The following is a 12,488-nucleotide window of genomic DNA, read 5'->3' as shown; positions in this document are numbered from 1 at the left end:
GTAGCATGTATCATACTTGGGATATCTACTTATGAAGGAATAAATATCTACGTACTTGAAAGGTTTCAAAGTAAGAGTTACCTTAAAGCTTCTGAATATGAGTGTCAGCGGTCTTGAAGATACCACCATATGTGCTTCTGAATAATGAGCATTAAAGAGAACAACATGCAGTGAAATCTCAGTTAATTGAATAACAAAAAATCAGCCCAAAAGTCTCTTTGGCACATGAGCTCCAGTGATCCCAGTATTTCAAAAACATATTTCTGTAGTTCCAAAAAATCTGAATTAAATGCCTACATATTCATAAACATTCCAAAGGTATGCTGTAAATTTCAGATGAAAATATGTTGTATTTTGAGCCATACGAAAAAGACAAATTTCTGACAAAAATTTAAAGTTTCCATCCCTATAAATTTGTTATTTTTCCTGAGCTCAAAATACAAGACAATTTCTACCAAAAATTTATACGAGTATTCAGAACATGTGTATGTATTTGTGGAACAAAATTTATGATCTTTTGAAACACATAAATATAATTTTTAAATATTACAAAAGTCAGGAGCACTGAAACCTGGGTGCACCAAATCTGCTCTCAAAATCAGCAATTTAACAACACACGTGATACGACAAAAGTATTGTATTCACAAAAGACAATGGATGATCATGTGATATACAAAGCTGGATATCTATGAACGAACATGAGTTGTACAAAGCAGGCTGGCTACAGGGCCCATTATTGATTGATATGATCTTGGATGAGTAATTCCCGTCAAGGACCTGCTGCTAGCTCGCAGCTGTCGAACCTCGTGCCATTAAATCCGTAGCTCAGGTGTGGCTCTGGCCTCTGGGATGAACTCCTCCTCTGCATTTCACAAATTTACATCATAAACTATGGTTCTTTCTGTGGCTTAATAAGGAAACAAACAACCACATTGTAGAAGATTGAAAACGGTCGATTCTTATTACCTGCGGCACTGAATACTCGCATGCTACCTATCAAGAGCGATAAACCAATGTTCATTGATGTGCAAATGATGAGTCAGTGAATCAAACATGAACTGAAGAAATATATGTCTGAAAAAAAATCAATACAATGTATAAGCATGGTACAGACGGAAGAACACACGTACCAATCACCTGGAACTGAACCACCGCAATAAGAAGCAATAGGGAGAGTCTACACAAAGGAGCCTGCTCTTCTTGAAGAGCTTGCTCCTCAGTCCTCACCGCCGGCACATGCACCTTCCTCAAAATCTAGCCGGCCAAAGGACCCGGCAGGTGTCGAGGACTCCATCTTGGAGGGCTTGCAAAATCAGGCCCAGACCTGCTGCACCGCCTCCGCGTCGTCGATAACCGCCGCCATGGCAACAGGTTGATCCCCACCGTCGCCAACCATCGGGCGAGGTCTCCGCCGACGCCGGCGATCGCGGAGGTACGAAGATGGGGAATTTCAAGAGAGGGTGTACGATCTCGGGCAGCTATGCCCATATCCATGCCTCTAGTCGCGCTTCCATGCTGCTGTTTGGCTTACGATCTGCGGAGGACAGCGGGTCCCCCTGTGTCCGACCGCGGATCCGGATGCGCGGTGTGAGTCGCGTCGGATCGTGCAGGATTGAAGCGACTGCGCCGGGGAGACTCGCGCGATGACGGCGGGCAAGCTTGTGCAGCGCGACGGCGGCGGGCAAGCTCGTGCAGCGCGACGGCTCGGGTCATGGAGCAGGGGGAGGAGGATCACGAGCTCAGGAGCGAGGGTTTCGGGTGTTGTTTTCATGTTCCATCACGACAAGGTAGCTGGGCTTCGGCCCAGTTGAGGCCGTGCGGAAAAGAGACGCTCGACGAAGCGTACGACGAAGACTACGACGAAACGTATTGTGGATGTGGCAGAATAAGAAACCACTTTAGTCTTTTTAAGTATATATATATATATATATATAAGTATATATAAGTAGTAGAGATAGAGATAATTGTTTCTTTCGTTTTGCTTGAGGGTCACTGCTACATTCTATTCTTTTTTTTCCACAAAGACATGGCCTAGAAGGCCCCAGAAGTTGATTCATCCATACGTGGCAGGTAAAATTTACAAAGAGGACCCCTATCATCTCTCGCCCTGAGAAACCAGTAATTTGAAGAAGGGCCCTCTAGAATTACAGAAAACACCTTGGGACAAAAAGTGAAAAAATAATCAGGTCCTTGAGTGTCGCCGCCACCAATCGCCGGCGTCCTCAAGGCGTCGCCGCCGAGGAACCGGAGCAGTATGCTCGATAGCTCCATTTCCGACGAAGAGTCGAAGCCGAGCTCCAGCCGCTGACTCGAAGAAGACCTCTGTCGTGGAGGTTGTAATTTCGCCGCCTTGCCGGCAGAAGATCACAGGAGCCCAGATGGCTCTTGTGTGGTTGAGCTCGAGAAGATAGCACCCTTCAGGCAGCAGACCGCAACAACTTCTCCTCTCCTCCTAGTACCTCCATGGCGAGACAGAGAGAGGAAGAAGACACAGATCGACCCCATCCAACAGCAGAGCTGGACGAACCTGGATCTTGTCGGAGCAGAGAGAGGTCTTCCGCTTCCCCGCTCTCCCTCGCCTCCAAGGCCGGCCGAGAGAAGGGCCGCAACAAGAAACACCAAGATCTCGTCTTTCTCCTCCTCGCCGCCGCGGCCGGCCAGGAGAAAGATCTCATCTTAGCCTCCACAGCGCTAGCAGAGATCCACCGCCGATTTATTGAGGAGGGTGGCTCTGCTCCTCCTTCCGTTGTTCTCCAACCATAGGAGCACGAGCAGCAGCAGGAGTAGCCCTACAAGGCCCTGGATCTAGCGTCCATCCAGGCCACCACCACCACTACGAGGCATACACCCAGAACACGACATAGAGCCGGAAATCTACAAGAACCCTAAAGGAAAACCTACCCTAACTACTCCGGCGCGTCACCGCAACCTGCTCCGGCCGGCTATTCCGGCGGAGAGGCCTTGGATCGGCCCGGTATGTGGAGGAGGGAGACCAAGAACTGTAGCTGGGTGGGGGGGGGGGGGGGGGGGGATGAGAGCCTCCCGCTACATTCTCTTCACCGGCTCGCTTCAGGTTCCGGTGCTGCCAGTGCCAAGAGTCGGTGCATTTCGCTGCATCACTTTTTCTACAACATCGGCCATCGGCTTTTTTCCTTTGCCTTTTGCATATTTCTGCACACAGCTTGACAACGTTCTGCCGTATTTTTGTTCAGGTGACTGAGGAAGATATGCGACTCTCCTACATACACCCATCGTCCAGGGATCAAGGACAATAAAATTATGGCAGTAACAATTTTCTGAGCAGACAGGTATCCAGTATCATAACAGCTGACATATATTAAAAAAAAGAGTATCGTATCAATGGTTTGGTTGTATGTCAATCAGAGTACCAGATTGCACACGGAAAAAGGGCCCAACCTCTGTAATGTACATTAAGACAGTTTAGCTGCTGACCACTGTTAACAATTTTTGGCTCCGCTGCTTAAAGCTAATCCAGAAGCAGTCTTGCTAAGATTAATCGGGTGAACAGATGACCCAACTGCTCTTGTTTTGTTTTGTCGTTGTTGTAATTTCACGCTATCGCCTACAGAACAGTCCTAAACTGCCAAATGACGAGAGACTCCCTACGTGGATTCCTCTAGCTCTTCTCCAAACCGATCCAGCCTTGACACCTCGCCATCATAGTCACGTATCAGAGCATGTTTGATTGTACCATCATCTTCGCTCGCTTCTACCTGCCTCCCACCAAACCTGCACAGCAAGAAATATACACCGTAAGAAAGATTTTCCCTTCTCCAAACTGTTTGTTTGCTTCTTCTTTTTTCTAACAGTTGCCGATAAGCTCGCTGAGGGTTTTGAAAAAAATCAAGATGCAGAGTAAACCTAACTTTATTTTACTAATGCTTAAAACACCCATCAGCAAGCAAGGGAAAAGAATGGCAGAGGGATTTATGTTAAAACCTACCATCTTCCGTTCATCGCCCCTATGCATTTGAGGCCATCTTTCCGGTCTTTGAATTTTACCAATATAACTCCTTGTGGGTGATTTTCACAGACCTGCAACAGCATGTAAACAAAAAGTGGTGAGCTGGAAAAGAGACAAATAAACAAGAAACCCTAGTAGCTAGGGCGAGTTTGCTCGCTATTTTAGTGTTTGTTTGACCCGCTTTTGCCTATTTTTGTGGCTAATTTTCTAGAGAAGATTATGAATAATCACAGGACATCACAGCTCAGCAACGACAAATAGAGCCTTAATGTGTATTGAAAGACCTACAGGGGGAGGCTAAACTTATGGGTTGCAAGAGAAAAGGCTACAAAGACCAGCAAATGATAGGAAGAAGTAACTGAAACTGGTAACAGCAAGCCTACAGAGCACAGCCCTGACTGGTTTTAATACTCAGTATGTGCATGTGGATATTCAATTTGTTGGCTACAGTTTAAACTTGCTGCCATGAAATCCTATGAAATTGTAACACACCGGCCCATACTTATTGAAGACCTTTGTTGCTTAGCACACTTCGCTGAATATTCTGTTTGCCTTTTCCAGCCTAAGTAACACCTTCTCACATGAGAGCATAAGTATGGCCAGCTTTTGCCCGGTATGTCCGTTAGTCACAGTGCTTAGGCAGGCTAAACTCCAAAAGTAGTCAGCACTCAGAACATCTCCAGAGGTAACAAGCTAACAGCCAGGAACTTTTCACTCCATATGGTTTGGATTATATCAAGACTCTACATGATTATGGAGAAATACAGCTAAAAGACAGTCTGGCAAGTATCTGAACTACTGCAGAAGAGTCATCAGTCATTCGTCCACACTGATTCCTGGGCGTGTTCTCAACTAGTCTACGGGTTGTGATTTTCCAATTATGGCAAACAAAGAGTATACGAGTGAAATTAATAATTACCTTGACATTGTCAACCGGACCAAATTTCACGCATTCTTCTCTAACATCCACCTCAAGCTCGGGAAGAAGAGCATCATTCTCCTGCATGATCAGGAACTTCTCCATTAATACAACTGACATGAGCAAAAAAAAAAATTGCTATAAAGTATGAACAGAAGCCAAGTAATCTGAAACAGTGTATTGTTGTTCCATATGAAATGAGAACATTATTTTTGTATATGCAAGCATACTCAGCTACTTACTCTCAATTCAGCAGGAGCGAACATATTCCGCAAAATCACCTGAGTAGGAATCATCACCTTCTTATCATCATGTCCACCTATAAACAGAAAAATGGTCAGGAGAATAAGTTGTTGAAGTTTTAATGAGCTATTTTGCTTGAGACAGCAGATAATAATGATCAATGAAAAAAAAACTCATCGACAAATGTCATTATGTAGCAAACACTCTGTGTACATGAATAGTTTCTGCAACTTGATGCTTTTAGAGATATTTTACTAGTAGGAGAAGATTCAGAAGTTGTATCTGTTTCTAAAGGTGCCAATACCTTCATGGTTCTCATAACATATTGCTACATGTAACTAGCATGAAACATGGCCTACGGTTCGGTGCACCTACACTAGAGCAAATGAAACTCATGGCTGCGTAAATTCTTAAGGAACACATGACACATTTAAATCCGTCGTAATAAAAATACTTGCAAACCAAGATAGAAATTACCCCATCCTAACATCTTATCTTCGACCTTCTTGCCTTTCTTTTTCTTTTGCTTATCTGCCTTCTTGGCCACGAAAACCTCACCTGATGCAGATGCAAACACATCAGTGATATATTTGTGTAGTTTGTGTGGTTTTAATAAATCGTGGAACTTACCTCTCTGCTGAAATTCGGCCACACTTACGGACATTAGGGTCTTACCACCAGGACGGAATGATGTCCCATCCAATAGCTGAATTGCTAAAGGTACAGAAGGCTCCTGAATCATTGAAAGAAAAAACTTACACAAAAATATAAAATAAATATGCAGATCTTCCAATAGTAACTAGTAAGATCAGTCAGAGTCTGATAAGTTTCAAACGGCAATACCTTTAGATAGGTCACTAAAGCATCACCCTTTTTTCTGCCTGTTTCCTTGTCAGTATAGATTTTCACCCGGGGATTCCTCGTCCCTGGATCCTATAGCATCAAATATTTTGAAGTGGATCAGTCCTCTGAAGTTCAGGACCAGAATATCGTTTATGAATAAGACAGAGAGCCATTGCTATCTAAATATAACAGCAAACAGGTATCTCATGTTCAGTTTCATTTCAAAACTGACCTTCTCTTAAAATTATTAGGATATCCATCCAAAGATAATCTACAGTTAAATTCTCCAATATGACAATGTCTAACAGTCATCAATACGCAACAAGTTCAGACAGCTGGAATACACTAGATTTTATATTTACAGTTGTGCTCGCCTAACACAGAAATGAACAGCCCTGGCGTGAACAAATCAAGAGTCAAACTGTGCCACAGTAGTTACATACACAAATGGCAATCAAGAAGAACGAGTCAAGGTACCAAGTAATGATAAAACCAAGTTTTTCCATAGGGAAGAATACAAATATCATCAAGCTTAAAATACTGAATAAATAAGTCTGCATCAAGTTTAAATGGTCTCTGCAAGACAGAAGAATATTGCGTACCTCCTTTATAATTCCACACTTGGAAAATACCTCTACAATCTGCAACAGAAATCCATTATGAGAACAGTAGTTTTTCTATTGTTATAAATGTGCTAAACAGTCCGTGTTGAAAATGGTATTTCTAAAAGGAATAATGAAGAGTAGCCTCAGATTTTGGAGTTATAAGTAAATTACCTCCTCGGCTGTTACATCATCAGGCAAGCCAGTAACATAGACATTTGTGTTAACTTTGAGTTCAAACCAAGCTTCTGGAGGTTTGTCAGCTTCCTACCCAAGAACAGCGTTCGAAAGAATTAGTTCATGCGGAAGTTATCAATAAATCCCTTGAATAACTTGAGAACTGTACCTTCTTTTCAGCTGGCTTCTCTTTAGACTTTCGCTTCTTTTGTTGTCTATTTTCTACCTTCTCTGGTTCTTTGTTTTGTTTTTCAGTTAAAGCATTGTTTTCATCTAATGTGGAGGAAACAGGAATTTCTGGTGGTTGAAGTACTTCTTCCTCAACTGCAAAAGTCATTTCTTCAAGTCCATAATCATCCTCTTTACCTGATACATCATTCTCCTTATAGCCTTCCGTTTTACCCGATACATCGTTCTGTAGAAGGTACACCGCAAAAAAGGTTAGCTGATAAACACTGATAATTATGAAAGTTAAACATGACGAATAAGGTAATTAACTTCTCCTCAAATGAAGAACAGCGGGTGCAATATAAGCAGAATCTTACAAAGATATCGCCTAGGACTACAGGAGAAGGCATTGACAACAATTAACACAACTAATAACTAATGGAATCTAAATTAATCAGCTGAACTACTGTTTGGAGTAATATTACTTAAAACAAAATATAGTAACTTTTTCAGTAACAAAACTTTCATGTAACGTTAGAAATAATTTCCGGTACAACTGCCTGTGAAAAATAGGTACATTCCAAGGGAGTATGATGAGGAATGATATATTGCGAGAAAGTGTGCCATGAACTTGATAAAATTCTGATTTCCGTAAGGTTGTTTATAGAAGGGTAGATTTTATGGAAATTTTAAAACTGATAAGAGACTGCCGAAGCACACAATTCACAGAACTTCGGGTAAATCTTACTGAACTTTGGATAATGTGCATTATATTTGAGGAGCCACCACAACTACAAGACATCTCTGAGCAACCTTCTATTGAGGGCTATTGGAGAGAGAAAAACTATGGTCATACTACGCTATCTGGTGGATGTTGCTCATCAAGCTGTGAAGGGTCACACTGATTCGAACATACAATTAGATTCCGGAGTTGGTTTGTAAGAGTAAAACTTGGTAGTGTTTCTGATTAGCGGATTCTGATTCAACACTGAGTTGTTCAATAGCTACCGTTCCACTATGAAAGATCAGAAAACCCTGTAGAGAACATTTTTCTCGAGGTTGATTCGTTGATAAATCAGCTCCAGTGACTTCAATTCAGTAAAGTTGCGTGTACAAAGGGTATATATATATGGGAAATAGTGGGCTACCCACCTGGGTAGCTATGCACCCCCATCCAGCCGATGGATCAGACTATAGAGCATTTCTCACCCTACATCTAAACTGACGTCGTTAACCCGCCGAGTCCCTTTTTTTTTCTTTCCTCCCGCACCAACCCCACTTTTCCCGCTCCACCCACCCCACACTGGAACTCCCATCGACCTGGCTTTCCACACCGAACACCGACCCCAATGCGCAGCCCCAACCACGCACCAAGGCCGACCACGTCCTGCTACCCCACACGCCACCACGGCCAGTCATGCGCGCGGCCCTGGGCTTTATCCGTGCCGCCGGCACGACTACCTGCAACAGCCACAGTGCCCTACTCTACCTCAGGCTCAGCAGCCGCTGGCCTCCATCCTCCGCCACGGGTGTGCCCAGGCGCCGCGGCAGGTGTCCCCGAGATGCATGGCCACCTGCACTGCATCCCACAGCTCACCAAGAGGCAGGGGGGGGGGGAGGAGGTCCTGTGGTGTGTGGGGACGTGGAGATGCGCTGTCAGTGATGTACGGGTGGCGGGGGAAGGAGCCAGGGTGCACAGGGGTCCGGGATGGCACCACCGGTGGTGCACTGGGTGTGAGCTGCGGGGCTGCCAGGGGGAAAAGTTTTCTGCATTCTTTGTGCAGCCCGCCAGGGGAAGGATTGTCCGCATTCTTTTCGTTGAAACGAATGGGGCCCAGTTCTCTTTTTCGTACATATGAAACGGGCACGGCTGCTTTTGCTGACATCAACAGGCAACAGCGGCCAAAAGGGCTAACAGATGTTAACGGTAGTACAGATCGCGAAACAATATCGGACGATCCTAATCGCATGCGCAGCTACCATCGTAGGTAGGAAATCCGCATTGATTAATATATTCTGTCTGGAAGGCTGTTTCAGAAAGAAAAAACTTGCACCAACATTCCTTGCCAGAGTAAAATTTTACATGGCACAATCCCATCAGCAACTTCACCTCAACAGAAAAGAGTAAAGTGCCAAATGCCATGCATTAAAATTTCCAAGCTAAAAAGCCCTATAATAACCAAGGTTCTATTAAGCACTAGGCGCTGAGCAAGTGGTCCCTTGTCTGAAGCGCTAAGCACAATTAAGCGAACAGTTAAGCGCTACGCGGTTTGCCTTCACTCGGCGCCTAGGCGTGCACTTACGAGGGCTTAATTTAATAACACTGATAAATAACATCAGTAAATCATGTAGCCGAGATGGTTAGTACTTGTTTCACTGTGATTACGGTCGAGTGACCTAAAATCCTGAATAGAGAATACCCAAAAAAATCATCTGATGATGGTTAGCTATAAAGCCTAGCGACAGGAAAGCAACACTTACTTGAGGAACCATTGCCCTCAGGGTGCGATCCCACTTGTAGATGGTGCCATCATCGTCAGTAAATTCTTCCACGCCATCTGGTGGGGATGTTGGTCGCTCATCAGGATCATCAACGGCAAGCTGTATGTTTACGTCATGATCTGCAGTCTTGTCTTTCAACGCTTCCACCTCTGACTCAGCTTCTATAAGCTCCTTCTGGAATTTCTCGAAATCATCTTCAGTTTCTGGAGCAAAAGGCCGTTTGAAAGAACATCAAGATACCACTTGGAGTGAACCATATTGAATATATTGCTTTAAAGAGAATGTATACAACATTAACCTTGTTCAGGCTGATCTTTCTTTGTGACCCCAGAATGAACCTCCGGAACCGAAGACAGCGGCATCCATTCACTCCTCCCCTCTGCCCAGAGCATTGTGCTCTCGTTGAGGTACCCATTAGCAAAATGTTCTGTAAAGGGACACAAGTTACTCAAACACAAACCAAACTGCAAACAGGACACATAGATTTTCAGAAAGTAATGAGGCTAACTGTGATTCTGAAACAATACACAACCACAGCACAAGCAACCAACTTGACAACATGAATTGAGCATCAATGTAACATGTCAAATACAATCTAGGCAGGCCATTTGATAAAATGCTCCACTTTACTTTGCCATTTGCTCCATTGTACAAAGCAAGATGTGGTCTAGCAGCAGGTTAACATTAGAGGGATGACACTGGAGAAGCTAAAATACATACTGAGAGAGTCTATTTCCTATGGCCCATGTCAGGATGTGCACCTTTTCTGCAAAGACAAGACTTTAGGAGGGGTTGATAGTATGATCCAAAATGCCAGCGAGTTGCTTGTTGCATTTATGGACAGATGGGAATCAAAACAACTCTTTATTCTCGCTGAAGTAGTGGACTTAGCTAACATACCACCAAGTGCTGCTAGCCAATGTAGTATCATCTCAAATGCTGAAATTTCTAGTTGTTTACAAAATGATGACGACTTAGGCAGGGCGATTCTAGTGATGTGAATGCAAATCATCTACCCATTGTGTTCTGGTCCACTATTGAGACTGAAACAATAGAAGATGGTAACATGGATGCTCCTATATCTCAAGAAAAAATGCAGCACTAGAGCATGTGGTGTCGCCACCAAGAGACGTCGAGAAGATTGCTCCGAAGGAAATGACACCAAGGAAGAAGAAAAGGAACTAGCTCTGGCAAGTTCTGGACGTTGCTGTTGGTTATTTGTGAGCTGTGGACTCACTAAAATACTTATGCTATGTGCTAATGCTGGACTCCAGTTTGTGAGATGCTAACTCGCTAAAAAACATGATTTGTGCTCCTTTTGTGATGCAACCAAAGCCGTCAATTTGTGCTCATTTGGCTATGACTCATTGTTTATTTGCATCTACTCATTTCAAATATGCAATTTCTGCCATCGATTAATTTGGTTTCTACGGAAATGCTGTCAAACCTGTTAAATTCAAAGTAGGGCATTTCAGAAAATGGCCAAAGTAAAACAGGGTATTTGAGCTACGCCAAAGTAATGCGCCGTTTGGGGCGAATGGCAAAGTAAAGTGGGGCGTTTTATCAAATAGCCCAATCTAAGCTTGCCTCGTAATGCAAATTCAAACTGTTGCCGTCAGCTGCTAGCAGTAATTCTCAAATCCATTTAAACATCAATTTACTGGTTGCAAAGGGAAATCGCCAAGTTTGGGTAACACGCCCAGATGGCCCGACCGAACAAAGACCTGATCCTGGGATTCAGGTCACCACAAACAGAGCCCCCAAAACGCAAACTAGTGGGACCCTTTGTGGGCTGCAGCATGGCCACGCGCGAAGTTCAGGTTTCTGCGAGGATTCAGGCTGAGGCTGTAACCTAGCTGCGTCCTCATTCGCACTAATCGATACATGGAACAGATTGGGTGGAAAGTGGGGGAGGGGGTAAAGAGGTACCTCGCAGCTCGGTGAGCGTGTAGGGGCCGACGTGCTCCTGGGTCGGGCCGAGCACGTACCAGCCCGGCTGGCCGGCGCTATCCATGGACGCCCCGCGCGCGAGGAGCGGAGGCTGTCCGGTCTCGTCGCCGGCGGCGACACGGAAATCGCTCTCGTCAAGCGACCGCCGGTAGGAGGGGAAGATTTTGGGGGCTGGGGTTTCCAGAGAGGTCCGTCCAGACCTGGGTCGGGCAGAGAAACCGCTGACCGTCCGATCTAGAGAGTTTCACGATCAAAGTCGGTCCAGACCATACACCTGCAGATATATCCTACGAATGAATAGTCGCGTGAGAAATGTTCAGAAGAAACAAAAGCAGCGAACGTGACAAAATGAAATCATGCATCTTCCTGACGATATGTACCGGTTTCCTTGAAATCCGTTTGTTGCAGCAACAAGATGAAATCATTTTTCTGGTGGCCTTTGTATTCCCTGACCTAATGTCTAGAAACTAGATTTAACATTTTGTCTGAGGTGGCTAAAGTACAAAGATTTTGCATTGATATTTGGCACACTTGTATTATATACCATTGATGACTACATCCATTTTTTCTTGGATTTTTTGTAAATTCATTTTTTAAAATTTAAAATAAATAAATGGCTACCGTGCAGCTCGACCTCCTCCATTTGAAGTTTCCATTAATGTAAACCAAAACGGTTGAGTTTATACTTGATTAGAAGTTTATAACCTAAGAGCATCTTCATCGGCGGCTGCCAAATAGACGCCGACGGGCGCCGTCACAAGGGTATGGGCGACGTCGACACATCCTCCCGAACTATAGGGACGACCGTCCCACACCGGCATCCCCCATACCGGCGACTCCGACCAAGTGAGAGCAGGGTACCTGATAGGAGAAAATGTTGCTGGAGTACACCAAAAGCCCGCTCAACATCCTTGCGAGTGATGACCCACAAGTATAGGGGGGTGTATCGTAGTATCTTCGATAAGTAAGAGTGTCGAACCCAACGAGGAGCAGAAGGTGTTGACAAGCAGTTTCGATGAAGAATTCACTGTAAATGCTCACAGACAAGTATTCAGGGAGTTTTGATGTAACAGTTGAATAAAGTACGAGTAAGTAAAGT

The 12,488-nt window shown here is 44.3% G+C and overlaps 1 protein-coding gene across 1 annotated transcript; it reads right to left on the bottom strand.

Annotated features, from left to right (window-relative positions):
- Nucleotides 1-3,316: 3,316 nt before the first annotated feature.
- Nucleotides 3,317-11,598, bottom strand: LOC127335398 (splicing factor U2AF-associated protein 2). The gene is made up of 13 exons (XM_051362055.2): nucleotides 11,369-11,598; nucleotides 9,738-9,866; nucleotides 9,419-9,642; nucleotides 6,939-7,184; nucleotides 6,767-6,859; nucleotides 6,593-6,631; nucleotides 5,991-6,080; nucleotides 5,778-5,880; nucleotides 5,625-5,705; nucleotides 5,147-5,223; nucleotides 4,905-4,985; nucleotides 3,965-4,056; nucleotides 3,317-3,750 (listed from the first exon to the last, which is right to left on the bottom strand). The coding sequence occupies exons 1-13, from the start codon at nucleotides 11,451-11,453 to the stop codon at nucleotides 3,624-3,626; spliced, it is 1,467 nt and encodes a 488-aa protein (XP_051218015.1). The 5' UTR covers nucleotides 11,454-11,598; the 3' UTR covers nucleotides 3,317-3,623.
- Nucleotides 11,599-12,488: the final 890 nt, after the last annotated feature.

The sequence above is a fragment of the Lolium perenne genome, chromosome 2 (genome assembly GCF_019359855.2).
Source record: "Lolium perenne isolate Kyuss_39 chromosome 2, Kyuss_2.0, whole genome shotgun sequence".
NCBI lineage: Eukaryota > Viridiplantae > Streptophyta > Magnoliopsida > Poales > Poaceae > Lolium > Lolium perenne.
Note: the sequence above shows the minus strand (reverse complement) of the source record. Positions and strands in the feature narration are given on the sequence as shown.

Coding starts and splice junctions, on each gene's coding strand:
- LOC127335398 (XM_051362055.2), bottom strand. CDS start 11,453: ATGGATAGCGCCGGCCAGCCGGGCTGGTACGTGCTCGGCCCGACCCAG. Junction 5,706..5,777: donor GGCCGAATTTCAGCAGAGAG/GTAAGTTCCACG, acceptor CATCTGCATCAG/GTGAGGTTTTCGTGGCCAAG. Junction 4,057..4,904: donor GTCCGGTTGACAATGTCAAG/GTAATTATTAAT, acceptor ATGCTGTTGCAG/GTCTGTGAAAATCACCCACA.